Here is a 20069-nt window from a genome sequence, read left to right as displayed (position 1 = left end):
ATGCCCTGTAAAGTTAATATGAAAATGTACTGCATTTAGTAGTAAACTTACAATTATTAACTGTCTACTTTTCAGCATCAAATTTAAATAGTTCAAACTGTTAAAGGAGTATGCTAGCAGAATCCAAAACTTAATAGTTGCTTCAAAGATTTATTCTACTTTTTCATCCTTCCTCCCAAGCAGGCAAATATTTCTTTTTATGTCTTATATAAATGCATCACATCACTAATGATATTCTCTTCTCCAAATGAACAGAATAACAAAATGTGGGAGTGAGAGAGAATATTACGCATTCACTGCTACTATTCAGCTTATTACTTAACATCATAAATTAATGGATGTATATATCCATTAATTAATCATGTATATAATCCATTATAATCCATTAACATATACACTACTCAACAAAATTAACAGAACAAAAATGTTTTTTATGAATATTTTATTGTGAACAGTGTCACCGAAGGCAAATATTTCATACAATTGGCATCCTGGCATGCAAATTCCAAGTATACAATACAAATCAATTTATGACCTTACACAACCACGCATTATGCAAATTATTCATGGCTATAAAAACACAGGTTGCAACCACACTACTACATTCCAGTTTTTTGGCTTGCTCAGTGGGATAGCCACATCTCCAGTAGTAAGGATGGCAAGTCATTGTCATTTAGATGATTCTTTGAGATAACGCACCATTAGAAGACTTGAAGCCAGGTAGTTGCAGGTGACACATTGACAATGTGTCACACAATGTTGTCTCGGCACTATGGAAGCAGTTCCAGTAGACAAGAACTATTGGAAGAAGATCTGGCCAAGGTTGCCCAAGGGCTACTTAACCAGAACAGACCACTATTTGGCTCTAACAGCAAGAGGGAGCCCTACAAAATCCTGTCATCAACTGTCTCTTGAGGTTGCTGTAGCCACAGGTGAAAACATTTCTAACTGGACTGTGCTAAGAAGGCTCAATCCAAGTGGATTCTACATAAGGAAGTTTGTATCCCATTAACCTCAAACCACCGCAGAGCTTGTCGAAACTGGTGCCATAAACACGTGACTTGGAGTCCTGACAAATGGGGTACAGTTCTGTTCTGTTCTCTGATGAGTTCCATTTAAGCCTACAAACAGATTCTAGCCATTATTTCATCTGGAGAAAACAAGGAATATGGCACCATTCCTCCAACATCGCAGAAAGGGATACTCACAGTGGAGGTGGTGTTCTCATGTAGGGCAGAATAATGATCAACGGCCGGGCCCCTCTTCATGTTTTTGATAGGGATACCATAACTGTACTGAGAACAGATCCTCACACCCTGTGTTGGGTGTAGGGGTGCAGTTGGCCCAGATTTTATTTTCATGCACAACGCCAATGCACATAAAGCTCAAGCGGTGGAGAAATATCTTGAAACTGAAGATATCCAGTGATTTCCGCAGCCAGAACCATGATCACTAGACTTAAATCTGATTGAACATGTGTGGGATGCTCTTGGGCATCGCATTGCACCCCGACAGCCAACTCCTAGGTCACTTGGTGAGATAAGGTCTGCACTAATGGAAGAATGGGATTTGTTGCCGCAGAATCTTATAGACACCCTTATGTTGAGCATGGTTCACTGCTGTCAGGCCTGTTTAACCATTGGAGAAGATCATATGCCATACTTATGTCATGGTGCATATTTTCAAGCAACGTGTATCGACTTCTGTAATGTGACCGTTTTGGAAATTCTTATATAACCTCTAAAAATGTCCCTTATAGGTGTCCAAAGTTTCTCGCTGTCTCCTCATTTCATCGTTATTCTATGGTACACCACTATACCAAATTCTATACTGCTTCATTGCAAGCATGAGTTACAACATGTTTTCTACTTGTTCTGTTAATTTGTCAAGCAGTGTATATATGTATGCAACTTTTTACTTTTTTTTCAGTAATATAAGTAACTTACTCTTCATTATACGCAATATCATCTGTCATCATCACAACAATCTGGTCATCTGGAATACCATGTCTGTGCAGAATTTGGTAAGCATGGCAAATATCTGCCTAAATAAAACATGAATTTTATTTTCAGTACCATGCAAAAGGGTAACAATAAAACTCTCCCAATACCATGCAAGGTGAAATACTCCCATTGTATTTTAACTATTCTTTTCTAACACTCATAAAAATTTTTAAATCAAAAAGATAAATTTTTGCATGGGAACATGTATCCCATGCAAAAAATTTTGCATGGGATACATGTTCCTTCATGAAAGAAAATTTTTATCCTGAAATTTATATTTTCTGTGAGATACTATTAGGAAGAAGTTTCTCCTTAAATTTTTCCAATACATTTATTTTATTTTATTATTTTTTTTTTAGCAATCAGCTTTACGCTGAGACGATTTTCAAAAATATATGAATTGGCTTTAAACTCTAACTTTTTCCATCAAGTATTTAAAAAAAAAAAACAGGAAGCTATTAACACTTTCGCACAGTTGACTTATACCCATTATAATTTTAAAAATACATTAAAAAATGCTACACATCATACTAGATTACACATATTAAGGAGCAATACTATCCAAACCATACCTGATGTCTATAGTTAAACCATGAATCTGATCCAGCGACAATTAAAGCCCAAAGTTTCCCATTCGGTGCAGTGTCTGATGCTAAGTTCAGGAGAAAATGTTCACGGACTCGAATCGGGTTAAATGACATGCAACCACCGATGAGAGCAGCAGAAAACAATACCCAAATACTGAAATACTTCATGAACGATCCCATTATTCTGATACAAAGAAATTTTAAATTTCGTGAAAACAAACTGCAGTAGATAATAACTACAGTAAAGGGTAGGTCGTTGTGAAACCGAAGTTAACTTTTATAAGCACAGAGTGCTTCGATTAAGTTATCGCATTCAGATATGCCATTCTGAGATAAAAGAAACCGAGTAATGAGTCAACAAAAAGTTACAAAAAAAAATAAAAATATATAAAAAGGGCGTTGCACAACAGATAACAAACCAAGCGGCGGGTAAGACATGCACAGAGCATTGCATCACAGAGTAGTAACACACTTATTTGTGCATTGCATGACTCTTCCACTAACTCACATGGTTGATAGAGAAGCTGCTGGCAATGACAGTTGCCATTATGCTCTGTTCACACAGAACTATTCTGGACTCTGTGGCGTAATTTATAAGAAGTAGTAGTAGTAGTAATAGTGCCATGTGATGCAAGAAAGCAAGTGTATGAGCTTATGCAGCATCAGGCAAAAAAAAAAAAAAAAAAATCACACCATTCCTCCAAAAAAATCCTCCAAATGCCTGTCCAGTTCCTCCTTAAATTTATTCAAACTATCAACTTCCACAACAACAGGTGGAAGTTTGTTCCAGCAATTAACCACCCGCTGGCTAGAGGCAAATTTCCGCACATCTATTCTACACCTGTCATTCCTCAGTTTGAATTTATGCCCCCTTAGGTTCGTAATCTGAACAAATGGAAGGATCCCATCAGAATTCAGCGTGCTCACCATTCAAGGCCTTATACACCTCAATCAGATCACCTCGCAGATGCCTAGTCTCCAGCTGCTGCAATTTGCAAAACTTTAGTCTCTCTTGGTAAGAGAATCACTTCATTCCCCTCACCAATCTTGTTGCCCTTCTCTGTACACGCTCAAGCAAATCTACATCTTTCCTAGAATGAGGCCTCCAGACCTGCACGCAGTACTCAAGGCGTGGCCTGACCATTGCCTTGTACAGAGGGACAATAGTAGTAGTGGTAGTAGTGGCATGTGATGCAAGAAAGAAAATGTATGAGCTTATGCAGCATCAGCCAAAAAAAAAAAAAAAAAATCACACCATTCCCTCCAAATGCCTGTCCAGTTCCTCCTTAAATTTATTCAACCTATCAACTTCCACAACGACAGATGGAAGTTTGTTCCAGCAATTAACCACCCGCTGGCTAAAGGCAAATTTCCGCGCATCTATTCTACATCTGTCCTTTCGTAATTAGAATTTATGCCCCCTTAGGTTCGTAATCTGAACAAGTGGAAGGATACCATCAGAATTCAGCGTGCTCAACCCATTCAAGGCCTTATATACCTCAATCAGATCACCGGGCAGGTGCCTAGTCTCCAGCCACTGCAATTTGCAGCACTAAAGCCTCTCTTGATAAGAGGATCCCTTCGTTCCCCTCACCAATCTTGTTGCCCTTCTCTGTACACGCTCAAGTAAATCTACATCCTTCCTAAAATGAGGCCTCCATTTTAGGAAGAATGTAGATTTACTTGAGCGTGTACAGCACCTCCTTTTCCCTGCTAGCAAAATTCCTATATATCATTGACAAAACCCCATGACCTGCCCTGGCAGCCTGTCTGCATTGCTCAGAAAACTTCATATCTGACTGCACAATTACTCCCAGGTCTTTTTCGTTTTCTACCACCTTAAGTGTAGTACCACACAGTTGGTACATTTCTCTGGGGTTACTTCTACCCATATGCAGTACTTTGCATGTCAAGGTAAACTTCAGTTGCCACTTCTTAGCCCATATGCCCAAATTATCTAGATCCTGTTGCAGTAGCACACTGCCATTACTGTCATTAACAACCCTGCCAACCTTTGTATCATCTGCAAACTTCGATACTAAGCCTGATATACCTTCATCAATATCATTGATAAATATACAAAACAACAGTGGAATCAACACCGAACCCTGTGGGACTCCTCTAATAACATTTGTCCACGAAGAACAGCACCCATTAATTACCACCCTCTGTCTTCTCCCACTCACCCATCCTTTTATCCATTGTAGCAACTTACCCTCAATACCATTATACTCCAATCTGTACAGTAGTGTTCCATGCGCAACAGTGTCAAAACCTTCCTGAAATCCAAGTATATGATATCAAAATTATTTTTTGCATCTAGTTCCTTTGTAACCACATCATAATAACCAATCAAAAATCAAAGAAGTAAAAGGGAATCAATGGTGATTCCCTTTTACTTCTGATTCTTGTTCTCTCTCAGGGTAATTCAGAATTTTTTTTTTTTTTTTTTTTTTTTTTGGCTGGTGCAGCATAAGCCGCAGGCTTCCTTGCTCCATATGCTAATAATAATATTCTTATTGCTTTTGCGATAATACCGATAGCTGGACTTCCGTGGGTTTTAAGTTACAGTATTATAGTGAAATGTGTGTCCCCCTTCGCTGAAATCTTCAGTCCTATAAAAAATATATAAATAATGTAACGTAAGTCGGAGACTTGCTGTATCGAAAAATGTTCAGCAATCTACGTAAAAAGTATGGCTATAGATAAAAAAAAACTTACCACGTACTACTCGCATGTCCAATACGATGCTTCCCTTTATTTTTTACGATGTCGATATTAAATCTAATAACTTCCCTTTATTTTTTACAATGTCGCGTATAGTTGGTCACCAACATTATAATGGTTCTTTAGAAATTTTAACGGATGCACCGTTTTCAAACTTGAATAATTTCAAGTTTTTGTTTATTGAAAGCCCATCATTTTCGCTATTTCTAAACAAAAATATAAATATTAATAATAATAATAATTCCGATAACCCTAACATAAGTAGTAGTAGTAAAGTGTAAAGTAAAGTGTGTTTAGGGTCAAGCGGCACCAGGGGTTTCCCCCATCTCCGCGTAGTTTACATTGTGGGTGAACCAGTTGACTGGAAAAGCCAGAGATTTAAAAGTGTATGGACTTTGTATATATTTGATGCCTTGTACCGTTGTTCATCTGGTCATAGTAGTAGTAGTAGTAGTAGTAGTGGCACTTGATGCAAGAAAGCAAGTGTAGGAGCTTATGCAGCATCAGCCAAAAAAAAAAAAAAAAAAAATCACACCATACCCTCCAATTGCCTGTCCAGTTCCTCCTTAAATTTATTTAACCTATCAACTTCCACAACGACAGATGGAAGTTTGTTCCAGCAATTAACCACCCGCTGGCTAAAGGCAAATTTCCGCACATCTATTCTACATCTATCCTTTCTTAATTTGAACTTATGTCCCCGTAGGTTCGTATTCTGAACAAGTGGGAGGATCCCATCAGAATTCAGCGTGCTCAACCCATTCAAGGCCTTATAGACCTCAATCAGATCACCGCGCAGGTGCCTAGTCTCCAGCCACTGCAATTTGCAGAACTTAAGCCTCTCTTGGTAAGAGGATCCCTTCATTCTCCTCACCAATCGTGTTGCTCTTCTCTGTACACGCTCAAGCAAATCTACATCCTTCCTAAAATGAGGCCTCCAGACCTGTACGCAGTACTCAAGGCGTGGCCTGACCATTGCCTTATACAGAGGGACAATCACCTCCTTTTCCCTGCTAGCAAAATTCCTATATATCATTGACAAAACCCCATGACCTGCCCTAGCAGCCTGTCTACATTGCTCAGAAAACTTCATATCTGACTGCACAATTACTCCCAGGTCCTTTTTCATTTTCTACCACCTTAAGTGTAGTACCACACAGTTGGTACGTTTCTCTGGGGTTACTTCTACCCATATGCAGTACTTTGCACTTGTCAAGGTTAAACTTCAGTTGCCACTTCCTAGCCCATCTGCCCAAATTATCTAGATCCTGTTGCAGTAGCACACTGCCATTACTGTCATTAACAACCCTGCCAACCTTCGTGTCATCTGCAAACTTCGACATTAAGCCTGATATACCTTCATCAATATCATTGATAAATATACAAAACAACAGTGGACCCAACACCGAACCCTGTGGGACTCCACTAATAACATTAGTCCACGAACAGCAGCACCCATTGATTACCACCCTCTGTCTTCTCCCACTTAACCATCCTTTTATCCATTGTAGCAACTTACCCTTAATACCATTCTGCTCCAATTTGTACAGTAGTCTTCCATGCGCAACAGTGTCAAAAGCTTTCCTGAAATCCAAGTATATGATACTTGGATTTCAGGAAAGCTTTTGACACTGTCATTTAGCCGCCAGACCCCTACTGAGGCCCGACGTTGTCCCACTTTAGCCCCGTGGTAAAGTAGTGGTAAAATAGGTAAAGTAGTAGTAGTACTACTACTACTACTATATAAATAATGAAACAAAATTTGTCCTTTTGCGATGCGACTGAACACAACAATCTACGCGATGCATTAAAACAAACTAAACGTTTGGTTTTTTTTTTTTTTTTTTGTGAGCGGCGGATGTGAAGACAGCAGGAGTTGCAAGATAATAGGTACACTAATCTCCCAATTACGACTTATAACGCCGCTTCTTGTCGCTTATTTACGACTTGCAAAACATCTGTTTATACCTATTCTAGTTATTACTTGAATTTTATGATTTCTGGTTGATTTTTATTTATTTTATTTTTTCTTCTTAATTTGTTGTCTTGAAGTGTTCTGTTAATCCAATCCCGGTCTGCTGTATTCTACTTCTATAAGGAATTCTATATATTTTAATTTTTATCAAAATATTAAGTGGTGAAAAGTATCAGTAAAATGGTAAATATCACATTTAGAAACTGACAAGTAGCAACAAAAAGGTCAGAGGGCTGTTAATCCATATTTTGAGATTATACCATCACAGACTATGTGCTTAATCATATTCATGGAACTTACTCCTATGAAAGTGGGGAGAGTTCTGGTTAGCGATCATCAAGATTAAGGCCAGTAGAATGGAAATTGCACGGCAATGTGCATACAGAATTTGCTGTCAAAAAAATATATATATAATATATACATTTTTTATATTTAATATATAAATTGACAATTTTTCTCTGAACTGCAAATTATATTATCATTTTATTTACACTGCAATTCATATAATTATTGTTTTTAATTGATTTTATTTATAAACTATACATTCTAAAGAAAGTTTCTTTCCTAATAATGAAAGCAAATGCTGATAAACATTATGCTTTTAAGTGATTACTACTGAAATTTATTAAGCAAGAAAAGCCAGTAGCATGAAAATTGGTAATCGCATACTTTTGTGCCTGAAAAGATGTAGTGCATACTGATTAATTATAAAAGGTATTGAAATTGATTACTCATTTTGAATGTACAACTGTGCACAAGGAAGCATACTGCATAATACTAACTGTAATGTAGAGGGAGGATGCTGGAAAATGAGATGCAAGATACTGTTTTTAAAGGTATCAAGTGTGTGTGTGTGTGTGTGTGTGTGTGTGTGTGTGTGTGTGTGTGTGTGTGTGTGTGTGTGTGTGTGTGTGTGTGTGTGTAAATTAACTGATATTGCCATGACAGTCCCATAATAAAACATCTAAAGGCAATAGCTCTAGTGAGAGAAGGGGGTTATAGTCTTTATGAATCCATGCATTCCTCAGAGAGAGGAAACTTGACTCATCTGCAATTTGCACTATCTTTAGGAGTTGATTTCTGGAGGCAGGCCCCGTGCTAAGGGTGTGCAAATGAGGAACATGCCACAGACACTGCACACAGTTAATAAGAATGTTTTACATTTAACATCAAATTTCTACTTTCTCCCTACCCGTTTTACAACTCAATTTTGAAAATGCATCTAAATTTAGAAATTATTAATAACTGTTTTGTTAGGTGCTTTCATTAAATGGTTCTGCAGATTGCAGATGCTTTTCTGTGGGGGTGCAGGTAAATTTGCGAGGAATTTTTAAGTCATTATTAGTAATTTTTTCCAGATTAACCCCGCAAAGCTAAATGCTAGATGTGCTATTGCATATATATGTGTGTTAAGATACAATGTGAATTAGATGCCATTACAAAGTTTTGCCTTAGGTGCCACAAATGCTAATGCCTTTCCTGTCTGTAGGCACAGTCACATTGAAACTAAACAGCACTTAGACATTTGCACCTAAAAATAACTAGCATCACTGAATGATAATTATTTTGTAACACTGGTTTGATCACATTGAAAAGTAAAGATGGATGAGCAGACCAAATGAATGTAATGCAATTATGTCAAGTTAGGAATGTTTAGAATGTGCACTGTGGTAACAAGGAAAAGGCATCAGTATTTGTAAATTGCACAAGTTCTATGGTTGATTATTGTGAGGGATGAAAGATCAGAGTTGCTGCATCCTGCAATCCTCATTTGAGACTAAAGAAGTAAGTAACAGTGTGAAAAGAGTCCAATGAAAATGCTCCTGTCAAGACAGGCACATTTCTGAATTTTGACTAACATCAGAAATCAAACATAGAGGCTTATATGTGTAAAAAGGTATTCCTCCCTTTATTTTTATTCTAGTCTGGAAAAAGGGTATTTCAATATGGTCTTAATTTTCTCATGCAACACTAATTATGCCTCTTTAAAGTTGCTCATTACTGCACTACTTTCAAATAAACATTTCCCAAAACACAAATACTGTATTTTGCTATTGCTATTTAAAAAGCATCAACACTGAGTTAATTTAATGAAATTCTCGTTTCATTATTTTTTTTGCCAGCGTAAAATGCTTATTAATAAAAGTAAGCAACAGGGAAACTTTGACAGGGTGAAATTGGCATGCTAAAAATACTTTTTTTTTTCTCCAGTATAATTTAAAGGTGGCAGGAATATTTCTATCACACAAATATTTCCATATTTGTAATGGGCATGTTTCGATTAATATCCTGCAATCTTGTGCAAAACAGTTATGTTACATTTTATGATTTCAAGAGAACTGCACCATTACCCCAGGGGCTCACATCTGGTGAGTATGGGCTTGGCAAACCCAGGGTCCTGAGCTGGATATCATCATTCTTCTTTCTTGGTGATTCCCTTCTACTTCTGACTCCCTCTCTCTCAGGGTAACACGGCATTTTTTTTTTTATGGCTGGTGCAGCATAAACACCTTATGGCTAATAATAATAATAATAATAATAATACAATACAACAATAACAAAATACAATACAACAATAATATAATAATAATGTCGTAACCAATGGGCCATCGGCCAATGGTTACGACACTGGACTACCAGCCTGATGGACTGAGGTTCGACTTGGCGGAAGCGAACGCGGCTCCATCACGCTGGGAGACCGGTATAATAATAATAATAGTAATAAATTAAAATAATAATAATAGTAATAAATTAATAGTAATAAAAAATTAATAAAATAAATAAACATCGTGGCTCCAAGGGACCTATCTACCCCAAGGTCGAAGTGGAGGCTAAGACAGATTTTAGCGCCATCTGGCGTCATTCGCGAGAACTACCACTGGATATAAGCCGAAGCTAAACAGGTCCACCTCCAATAATGGATGATGTCGCAGAGAAATATTAATCATACTGCATCGAGTGTGGCGCAGGATAAAGTCAGTCGTATTCAGGCCTTAGGCAGAGGGGGGCGGTTCGAAAATCAAAGACAGTCTCCAGAGGAAGAGAGTCCAGCGAGTGGGGCTGTCCCCCGTATGGCTACCACAAGAGAAGGGCAAGACCATTCAGCCCCACCAATTGGAAGTGCTTCCTGCGCAACTGTGCTAGTGACCACCCAGGAAGGGAGAAAACGCCAACGCATGAAATGGAGCATCGAAATGAATACGTACATCATGCAAGCATACTACGAAATAATGAAGCTGGAGACCGACATGACAACTTACAGGATGAGACTACATACCAAGTGGCTGGAACGATTCCCGGATATTCAGGTCAGCGAATAGCGGACCAGAGAAGGACCATCGTCATGAAGAACCTAATAGTTCCTGCAATCTCGGAAAAAATCAAGTAGGACGTGAGCGATCAGAGGAGGAAGAACATACCACCGCCGAACCAGAGGCAGAAGAGCAAGAGGAAATACGACCCGCAGCAGCTGAATGAAAACACGAGATCATGATATCCAGAATAGAGAACGAGTGTTGTTGTTGTTGTTTGGTTTTTAGGAGCATTAGCAACTAAGGACATATTGCTCCGGGGATATGCGGTGGTCATTTTCTGACCTTTCCGCATCCTCCGTATTTAGTGGTGACGGGCTCGAACCCCGGTGGAGAACGAATGGAAGAAGGCCCTAACAGAATTTGAAGGAATGGACCCCACAAAGACTCACGTGATACCGAAACAGAGGCCGAATAGAACCTTGCAGAGAGTCACAGACCACCTGAATCGGCACATAATACCGCATTACCTCGACAGCAATGGTGCAATACTGGAGGCCATCCACACAGCTGTATATTGTGCTGCAGTAGCAGCCACGGGGATTAATGGAAGAGAAGCGAGAGAGACTAGCACCAGAAGAACCGAAAACAGAAGGAACCACCAGCTTGGGAAAGAAGACTTCAGCAGAAGGTAGAAGAATTAAGAGTCAAGATAGGCCAATTGACCCAGTTCCAATGGGGCAATAGGAGTAAGAAATTAATTGGAAAAGTGAAGAGCATCCTCAAGAGAGAGACAGCATCAACAGCAAACATGAGACAAAAAATCAGAGAATAGGAGAGTACTTGGACACATTGAAGCTGAACCTCTTGCACTTAGCAAGAGACTATGCCGATACAAAGTGAGCTCCAAGAGGAAAATAAACAACCGAATCTTCGATGAGGACCAAAGATGTTTCTACAGGAATCTCGAAGAAGACGGGAAACAAGGAAATGGACCACTCGAGAAGAAGACGATTGAGGAGTTCTGGGGAAACATATGGAGCAGGGAAGTAAAACACAACAGCTGAGCTACCTGGATAGAACTAGAACGCACGAAAACCAAGGATGTACAAGAAATGAGAGGATGGGCGATTCGGGAAGAAGAAGTAAAACAGACGATCAAGAACTCTCACAACTGGTGAACTCCAGGAATAGATAACGTCCACAACTACTGGTACAAGAAGTTCACTTGCACACACAAGCACCTGGCAGGGCAGTTCACCCAAATGATAAGGCGCCCAGAAACAATCCCGAAGTTCCTCGCTCAAGGAATCACATATCTGAAGCCCAAAGACGAAGGTGCAAGAAACCCAGCGAAATATAGGCCAATCACCTGCCTCCCAACAATGTACAAGATCCTGAGCAGCTGCATAACAAGGAAGATATCAGACCAATTGGAAAGCCAGAGCATAATGGCCGAACAGCAGAAAGGATGCAAGGAGCAATTAACCATATGCTGTGGTTATGGAGCAAGCATACAAGAAGCGCTGCAACTGGTAAACAGCCTACATCGATTACCGCAAGGCATCGATTACCGCGACTCCGTACCTCATAGCTGACTAATAGAGGCACTGAAATTCTAAAAAGTCAATCCGATTGACTTTTTAGATTTTCCTAGGACAAACGATGGCGAAATGGAGTACCACCATTAAGGTCCAAACATCACAACCAGGCCAATCCCCATCAGGAGAGGAATATTTCAGGGAGTTGCCCTGAGCCCATTGTGGTTATGTCTAGCACTTAACCCGTTATCTGCCATACTCAACAGTAGCAAGTACGGATATAACCTCAAAGAAGGAAGGAAGAACCTGTACACCTTCACCCAGCTGATGTATACGGATGACATCAAGCTCTACGCGGGAACCGAGAAGCACCTTCAGCAACTACTCCAGATCACCGAAGAATTCAGCAAGGATATTAGGACGGAATTTGGTCTAGACAAATGCAAGACCAACGGATTGCGTCAGGGAAACTTAGTCAACCGAAACTACCAGCTGTAGAGTGGTAAAGAGATCGAAGCCATGGCAGAGGGAGAGGCCTACAAATACTTGGGGATTATGCAGGCTCAGCAGTTACAGCACAAGGAAATTATAGGCCTACCTGACCGAAAAATACCATCGAGACTCAGAAGACTGCTGAAAGCATAGCTGAACGGAGGGAACACACTTAAAGCCATAAACACCTATGCAGTCCCAGTGCTAACATACGCCTTCGGAGTCATAGATTGGACTAACACCGAGCCTGATGATATCATGACAAAGACAAGGACAATGATGACCAAAGGCCGCCAACATGACCCGAGAGTTGCCGTGGAGAGCCTGACAATTGACTGGAAAAAAGAGGAAGGGGCCTGATAGACCTCATTGATCAACAGAAGACAGCGATAGTTAACCTGAAGGATTACTTCCAGAAACACACAGCAGCACTCCACCAGTCCATAAGGAAGATAGACAAGCGATATACCCACTCAAACTAAGCGAGGATTCCATTCCATTTTTTCCATTTATTTACACACACAATTTTATGTACATTCTCATGATATAAACAATTTATATACAAGATTTATGGACATTATCATATATATATATATATATATATATATATATATATATCCATTCTATATAATGGTAATCAAGGTACTGTGTGTGTTTGCATGTGTGTTCTTATATCGGGGTGGCTCCTAGGCCTTAGCCCATCTCCACCTTTGTACTCTGTTATGGAACAGAAACTCTGCATAATGGCCTGAAAAGTGTCAGTGTAGGTGTGTTGTTTTGTTTGTGACAGGCTATTATGCCACCAGGGTGCAGCCAACGTATGGGCAGCTGCTGCCTGGTGCCCATCCCTAGCACCGGGCCTGGGTCAACAGTCCTTCTATACCGGTGTTATTACCACCGAAAATCTCGCACCCGCCAGAGGGAGTGAAACACTGGCGAGTGCCTGCAATCCCACTCCCAGGTTGCCCTTACCGGAGAGCCAGCTAAAAAAAAAAAAAAAAAACTAGTAGTTATATACATGATGTTCTAGCAAAACAATTGTAACAATTATATTAACATATATACATGATTTCCTAGTCTTAGTCTTTTTCACCACAGTTCATTTATTCTCAGTACATTTTCTTATTTTCAAATGAAGTCACAAGTTGAACTATCCAGTTTGATTTCATTCAAGAAAAAGAAGTCAGTTCCAGTAGTCTTCCTCGGATCTCAGCTGGTTGGAAGTCGCAGATTGGATGCCTCGATAGAACGCTAATGGGAGGATATACAGGGACCCTCGGGTGTTAACAGGATTCTCATAAGAATGTTGATTGATTCTGGGGCGTGACACCTCCTAACCTAAGCGAGGAGTCTCCCCCCCCCCCAATCAGGAGGTACAAACGAAGCTAGAAAGATGGCCAGAGAAGACACTCCATGGCAGACACTACAATGATCGCCATCAGGGTCACATAGATAAAATTGCTTCCAATGCATGGCTCATGAGCGGGACGCTCTTCCCCGAGACTGAAGGATTCATGCTCGCCATCCAAAACAAGGTAATCAACACCTGGAACTATAGAAAATACATCGCCAAGGAGCCCGGAGTGTTAGATGACACATGTCAACGATGCCACTTGGCCTCAAAAACGATCCAACACATCACCGCGGGATGCAAGGTTATCACCCAGACTGAGTACACTCATAGACACGACCAGGTAGCCAGGATAATACATCAGAAGCTAGCAAGGAAATACCAGTTTATCGGAGAAAGTGTACCGTACTACACTACGAACCTCAGGCAGTACTAGAGACCCCAACCCACAAGTTGTACTGGGACCCCGCCATAATAACGGATAGGACAATCCCGCACAATAGACCGGACATAACCTTTGTGGGCAAGAAGGAAAAGGCCACCTCTGATTGACATAGCGGTACCCAACACTGGCAACCTGCAGAAAACCCATGGGGAAAAAATCAGGAAGTACACGAACCTAAGACAGGAGATCAAAGATATGTGGCATATGCAACAAGAAACGCCCATCCCGATCATCGTGTCAATCACAGGTATGGTGCCAAAGACCCTACATAACAGCTAGCAGCAATAGATCCCCCAGCGAACACCTAAAAGGAACTCCAGAAAGTCGCAATCCTGAACACCTGCAGGATTGTCAGAGAGAGTTCCTCGACCAACAGTAACATCAGACATAACAATGTGTACTTGGTAGCAATACCCGTCACGAGGTGTAACCCCCCCAATCAGGGAGAAATAATATAAGAGCAGCAATAATACAATAGAATACAATTTTATTTATCAAGAGAATTCGTTTACAATAAATGAACTTGTTAAGAAAAGTAAATTTCTTGACAAGTTGTAATTCTTCCTTTAAAACAGTTTTGTACAGAAAAGACTATGAAGTCACTACACATAGTACATTCCACATTGTAAACAGAAGTAGTAGTTTATCTGCATATCAATTCTAATCTACTGTGTCATTTAGTATCAAGAATTTTCTTATTAGGAATTTTAATTTGGAGATGGGGTCACTTCTCCTGAGCCTGAAATCAATGCTAGCCAAAAAGTTGTTTATTATATTCATTGTGTGCCTATCTCCAAATCTATTTAGTATCCTAGGGTGAGGCAGAGTAATTGCTTTTGGGTTCCTTAAATTTTGTGAGACATTTCTTTGCAGATTCGACTCTTCAAAAATAGTGTTAAGATTTTTTAAGAATAGATTTAACTTCAGTTTTTGAACTGGATACAGTATTTTATGTTTCAACAAAAATTGTCTTCTCTTGTTCGGGTCATTCCAAGAGTTTGTCCCCATTAAAAGTTTCAGAATCCATTTCATTAAGTTGTTTATTGCCTTTATTTCTGTTTTATTTGCTCGTGCCCATATATTTACTAAATAATTGAGTTGGGAGTCCACTAATGCATAAAATAAGGTAACTTTTGTTCTAAGATTTAACTTCTTCTTAATGTAGTAGAAAAAGTACACATAAAATCTCATTTTTTTGTACAAGTTTGTTATATGCCTTACCCCACTTAGACTGCAGTAAATCCATAACCCAAGGTAACAAAGATTTGAAACTTCTTCCACAGTTGGACATTTGCAATTCTTGAAATTCTGATCATGTAGGCAATCATGTTTGTGCAATTTGATAGAGGGTTGAATGTCCAATAATAATAATAATAATAATAATAATGTCGAATGGCAGTGTTCGGGCTCTGAATTAGTCATCGGAATGGTCAAAAGAACTTTTATGAGTTTTGTAAATTCACCAAGAACTTCAGCTAGATTATTTTCTGAGATAAATTTCAGCACGTCAGTTAATTTGCACTAAATGTGTAGATCATGTCTGCTACGGAAAACTGGTAATTCCGTAAGACGTTTTTCTCTTTCAATCATCGGATATGCCTCAGTAGGCTCCCGTAGGATTCCATGGACATTTTCGTACGAAAAAAAAAAAAAAAAGGTTCTCCTCGTTAAACAATTAGCATTAGTAGAGGCACTTGAAGCAAAAAAGCAAGCTTAGGCAGCATCAGCCAAAAAAACAAACCCACTTCCACTTCACCTCTCTGTTCGTTCGAAATACTTGTCCGGCTGAGCCTTAAACTTATTCAGGCTATCAACTTCCACGACAAGGGATGGAAGTCTGTTCCACCAACCAACCACCCACTGGCTAAAGGCAAATTTCCGCACGTCTATCCTACATCTGTCTTTCCTCAATTTGAATTTATGCCCTCTCAGGTGATTTTTCTGAGCGAGAGGAAGAATCCCATCATCATTGAGCATACACAAATCATTCAAGGCTTTATACACCTCTATCAGATCACCTCGCTGGTGCCTAGTCTCGAGACACTGTAATTTGCAAATCTTAAGCCTTTCTTCGTAAGAGCACCCCTTTGTTCCATTCAATAATCTTGTTGCCCTTCTCTGTACTCGTTCCAGCAGCTCTACATCCTTCTTGAAATGAGGCCTCCAGACCTGTATACCTAGGTGTGGCCTGACCATTGCCTTATACAAGGGAATAATCACCTCCTTATCCCTGCTAAAAAATTTCTGTATATCATTGACAATACACCATGAACTACCCTTGCAGCCCGTCTGCACTGTCAGAGAACTTCATATCTACCTGCACAACCACCCCTGGTCCCTTTCATTCTCTACCACTGTCAGTTTAGTACCACAGAGTTGATACGTTGCTCTGGGGTTGCTGTTTCCCATATGTAGTACTTCACATTTGTCAATGTTAAACTCTCAGCCCATTTGCCTCTCAGCCCATTTGCTCAACCTTTCCAGATCCTGTTGCAGCAGCATAGTGTCAGTAGTGCCCCTGACAACCCTGCCAACCTTCGTATCGTCTGCCAACTTGGACATTAAGCTTGATATTATGATATACCATCAGCAATATCATTTATAAATACAGAAAACAATAATGAACCCAACGCTAAACCCTGAGGGAATCCACTATAACATTAGTCCACGACGAGCAGTGTCCATTGATTACCACTCTGTCTTCTCCCCCTCAGCCACCCCCTTTATCCACAGCAGCAATTTGCCTCCAATGCCACACTGCTCCAATTTGTACAGCAGTCTTCCATGTGCAACAGTATCAAAAGCCTTTCTAAGATCCAAGTATATAATATCAAAGTTATTCCCTGCATCCAGTTCTTTTGTGGCTGCATTATAGTATCCAATCAAATTGGTCAGGTAACACTTCCTCTTAACAAAACCATGCTGTGTCCGAGCTATAACTGAAGTCTTGTCCAGATGATCCTGCAGTGCTTCTTTAACCAGTGCCTCCATTAATTTTCCTGGAACAGAAGTTAAACTCACAGGTCTATAATTACTTGTGTCAGCCTTTGATCCTCCTTTGTGAATTGGGGTCACATTTGCACGCGGGTACCTCCCCTGAGTCCAAGGAAGCTCTCATAATTATGGTTAAGGGTTTGCTTACTTCCTTTAATATAACTGGATAGATCCCATCCACCCCAGGTGCCTTTCTTGTATTTATCTTCAACAATTTCTCCTCCACTTTACTCTCAGTTATTACAAGATTCTTTAGCTTACTGCCAGAGTTGAATATACCTCTGGCATTCCCCTCGCTGAATGACTCCTCAACTGTTGATGATCCTGAGCAGGATCATCAACAGTTGACCCATCGATATCAAGTGGACCAATCTGATTCATCCCCTTCCATCTAGAATTTACATAAGTAAAGAACTCTTTGCTGTTTTTCTTTGCACCCTTTGCCTGCATAATCATTAACAGTGATATACCATGTCATCTATTCGGCGTTTTGCTGTATTAATCGATAAAGAAAAATTATCAATTTGTTTTAGCTGCTTTTTCTCCCAAGATAGATTTTGCAATATCTTTGTTGTTAGTAATGCCAATATTTCTCCAATAGTGTGAGCTTTTTCGCACTTAGCAATACGTAAACTCTCTGAATATTATACTTTCACTTCGTTGGAATTAACATTAGTGAAGGAAGACACAACCGTTTTCTGAGCACATAGTTCAGTCATCTTTCTATGAAAGAATTCATAAGGTTTGTCTTTTAAATTTGGGTGTTTTGTTATTAAGTGTCTTTGAAATGAAAGTTTCAACTTTAATTGGATAGACATTCTTAACACACTGCGGAATTGGTTCTGCTTCTGTGCCTGATTTAATACAGAAGCCATAAATTATATAATCAGGATCATACCTCCTAATCCATGTTGGCCTACGTTAATCACTACATCTGAAAATACTACTTTTAAGGTTCACTAACCAACCTTTGAAGGAAGATGACCGTATAAAATAAGAAGAAAAAAGAGGGGAAGTAAAGAGATAAAATTCTATGAATTTAGAAGTACAAGAAAGACTCAAATACTCGCATAGATACAAACTGTGAAAAATAAAAAGAAGTTTTTGCTTTAGTGAGGAAAAAAACAAAACAAACCGAACGATAACATTTTGGCTACCCTAATAATTAAATTCATTTGCCATGCTGTGTCTTATGTGTGTTAATTGCAAGTGTTTTATGGTGGATTTGTCTGTTGGCTGGACGAAAAACCCCAGTTTCTGGGGGGGGGGACCTTGCTATCTACGCCTGAGATCGACTAACTCAACCACGGAGTGAAAAAAAAAAAGCCCATTAAAGTTCCTCGCTTCATCGACGGGATTCGAACACGGGCCTTTTCCACCCGGTTTGGGGAGGACGGTGACAATACCACTGTGCTACCCGGGCAGATGCTTTAGTGAGATATTAATGTTTAAAAAGTTTACTCTCCCATGAGGGAAATTGCGGGTGGTTTCATTCACAGCCTGCGTACCTGTAGCTCTCTCCTTGCCCTGCCCAGTAATCAAGTACGAGACCTCCATAGAAGGATAGAACCATTTATTTAATTTATTATTGCAATTAAAACCCACATTCGGAATAAATAGATAAGTTGTTCTGCCAGTCGGGTTGCAGTCCAATCGAGTTTGCCAAATTTCATTCAATAATAAGATATCTGCTTTCCTTTACGCAAAAAATAACTGAAACTGTATAACACCACCACGGAAGAGCTCCTGCAATTATTTGCAAAACATTTGTCGACACTGTTTTACGTACCCTCAATATTGTCAGTAACATGATTCTTTGAATGGAAAGTAACTTCTCTTTGAATTTCACCTTACCTATGTTGGGAAACCAAATTGATTCCCCATATACTACTATTGGAAGGAATATGGCCTTATAATACAGATTTAGTACACGCTTGCCTAACCTCCCCAAGCTTTCCTAGTTATCCTCACAATAGAGGCAGCATAATTTTTAATTTTATTTCTTAAATGTTCTAAATAGGGTGTAAATAACAATTTATCATCCAGGATTAAACCTAAATAATCAACCTGTGAGACAAGGGGTATCTGTTTGTTATTTATGTGCAGACGAGGTGGCCGATTATAATCTAACTTTCCCCGTAGCAACATCATAACTGTTTTACTCGGGGAATTTTTCAAGTTATTTAAAGATCCCCACTTCTCAAGATCATTTACTATTAATTGTATTCTGCCCTTTATCTCAGATCGAGATTTTCCTGGCACACACACACAGAACCAAATCGTCTGCATACGCTACTTTATGACAAAAAGGATTTTCATTTTTGTCATAAAGTAGCTTATGTAGACGATTTGGTTTAAAATTTAAACCGTTTAAATATTAAAATTTAAACCGTTTAAGAACAAGTTCCAAAATATGGGTCCCAAAACTGACCCCTTGCGGGCAGCCTCTATTAACATCACGACTGTAAGTAAGATGCTGTGACCTGACAATAAACCTGACAATGTCGAAGTTTGCAGATGACACAAAGGTTGGCAGGGTTGTTAATGACAGTGTGCTACTGCAACAGGATGTAGATAATTTGGGCAGATGGGCTAAGAAGTGGCAACTGAAGTTCAACCTTGACAAATGCAAAGTACTGCATATGGGTAGAAGTAACCCCAGAGAAACGTACCAACTGTGTGATACTACACTTAAGGTGGTAG

At 39.5% G+C, this 20069-nt stretch overlaps 1 protein-coding gene across 1 annotated transcript in view; it reads right to left on the bottom strand.

Annotated features, from left to right (window-relative positions):
• LOC150084655 (legumain-like) overlaps positions 1-3170 on the bottom strand; it is a 145289-nt gene extending 142119 nt beyond the window's left edge. The window contains exons 1-2 of the mRNA XM_090376533.1: positions 2576-3170; positions 1947-2044 (exon numbers count right to left, since the gene is read on the bottom strand). Of these exons, the coding sequence (XP_090232659.1) occupies positions 1947-2044; positions 2576-2770 (293 nt within the window). The 5' untranslated portion in view covers positions 2771-3170. The remainder of the gene's footprint in view (positions 1-1946; positions 2045-2575) is intronic.
• Between the last annotated feature and the right edge of the window lie 16899 nt (positions 3171-20069).

This window comes from Mastigoproctus giganteus, chromosome 6, assembly GCF_048544385.1.
Source record: "Mastigoproctus giganteus isolate SK-2022 chromosome 6, ASM4854438v1, whole genome shotgun sequence".
Taxonomy (NCBI): domain Eukaryota; kingdom Metazoa; phylum Arthropoda; class Arachnida; order Uropygi; family Thelyphonidae; genus Mastigoproctus; species Mastigoproctus giganteus.
Note: the sequence above shows the minus strand (reverse complement) of the source record. Positions and strands in the feature narration are given on the sequence as shown.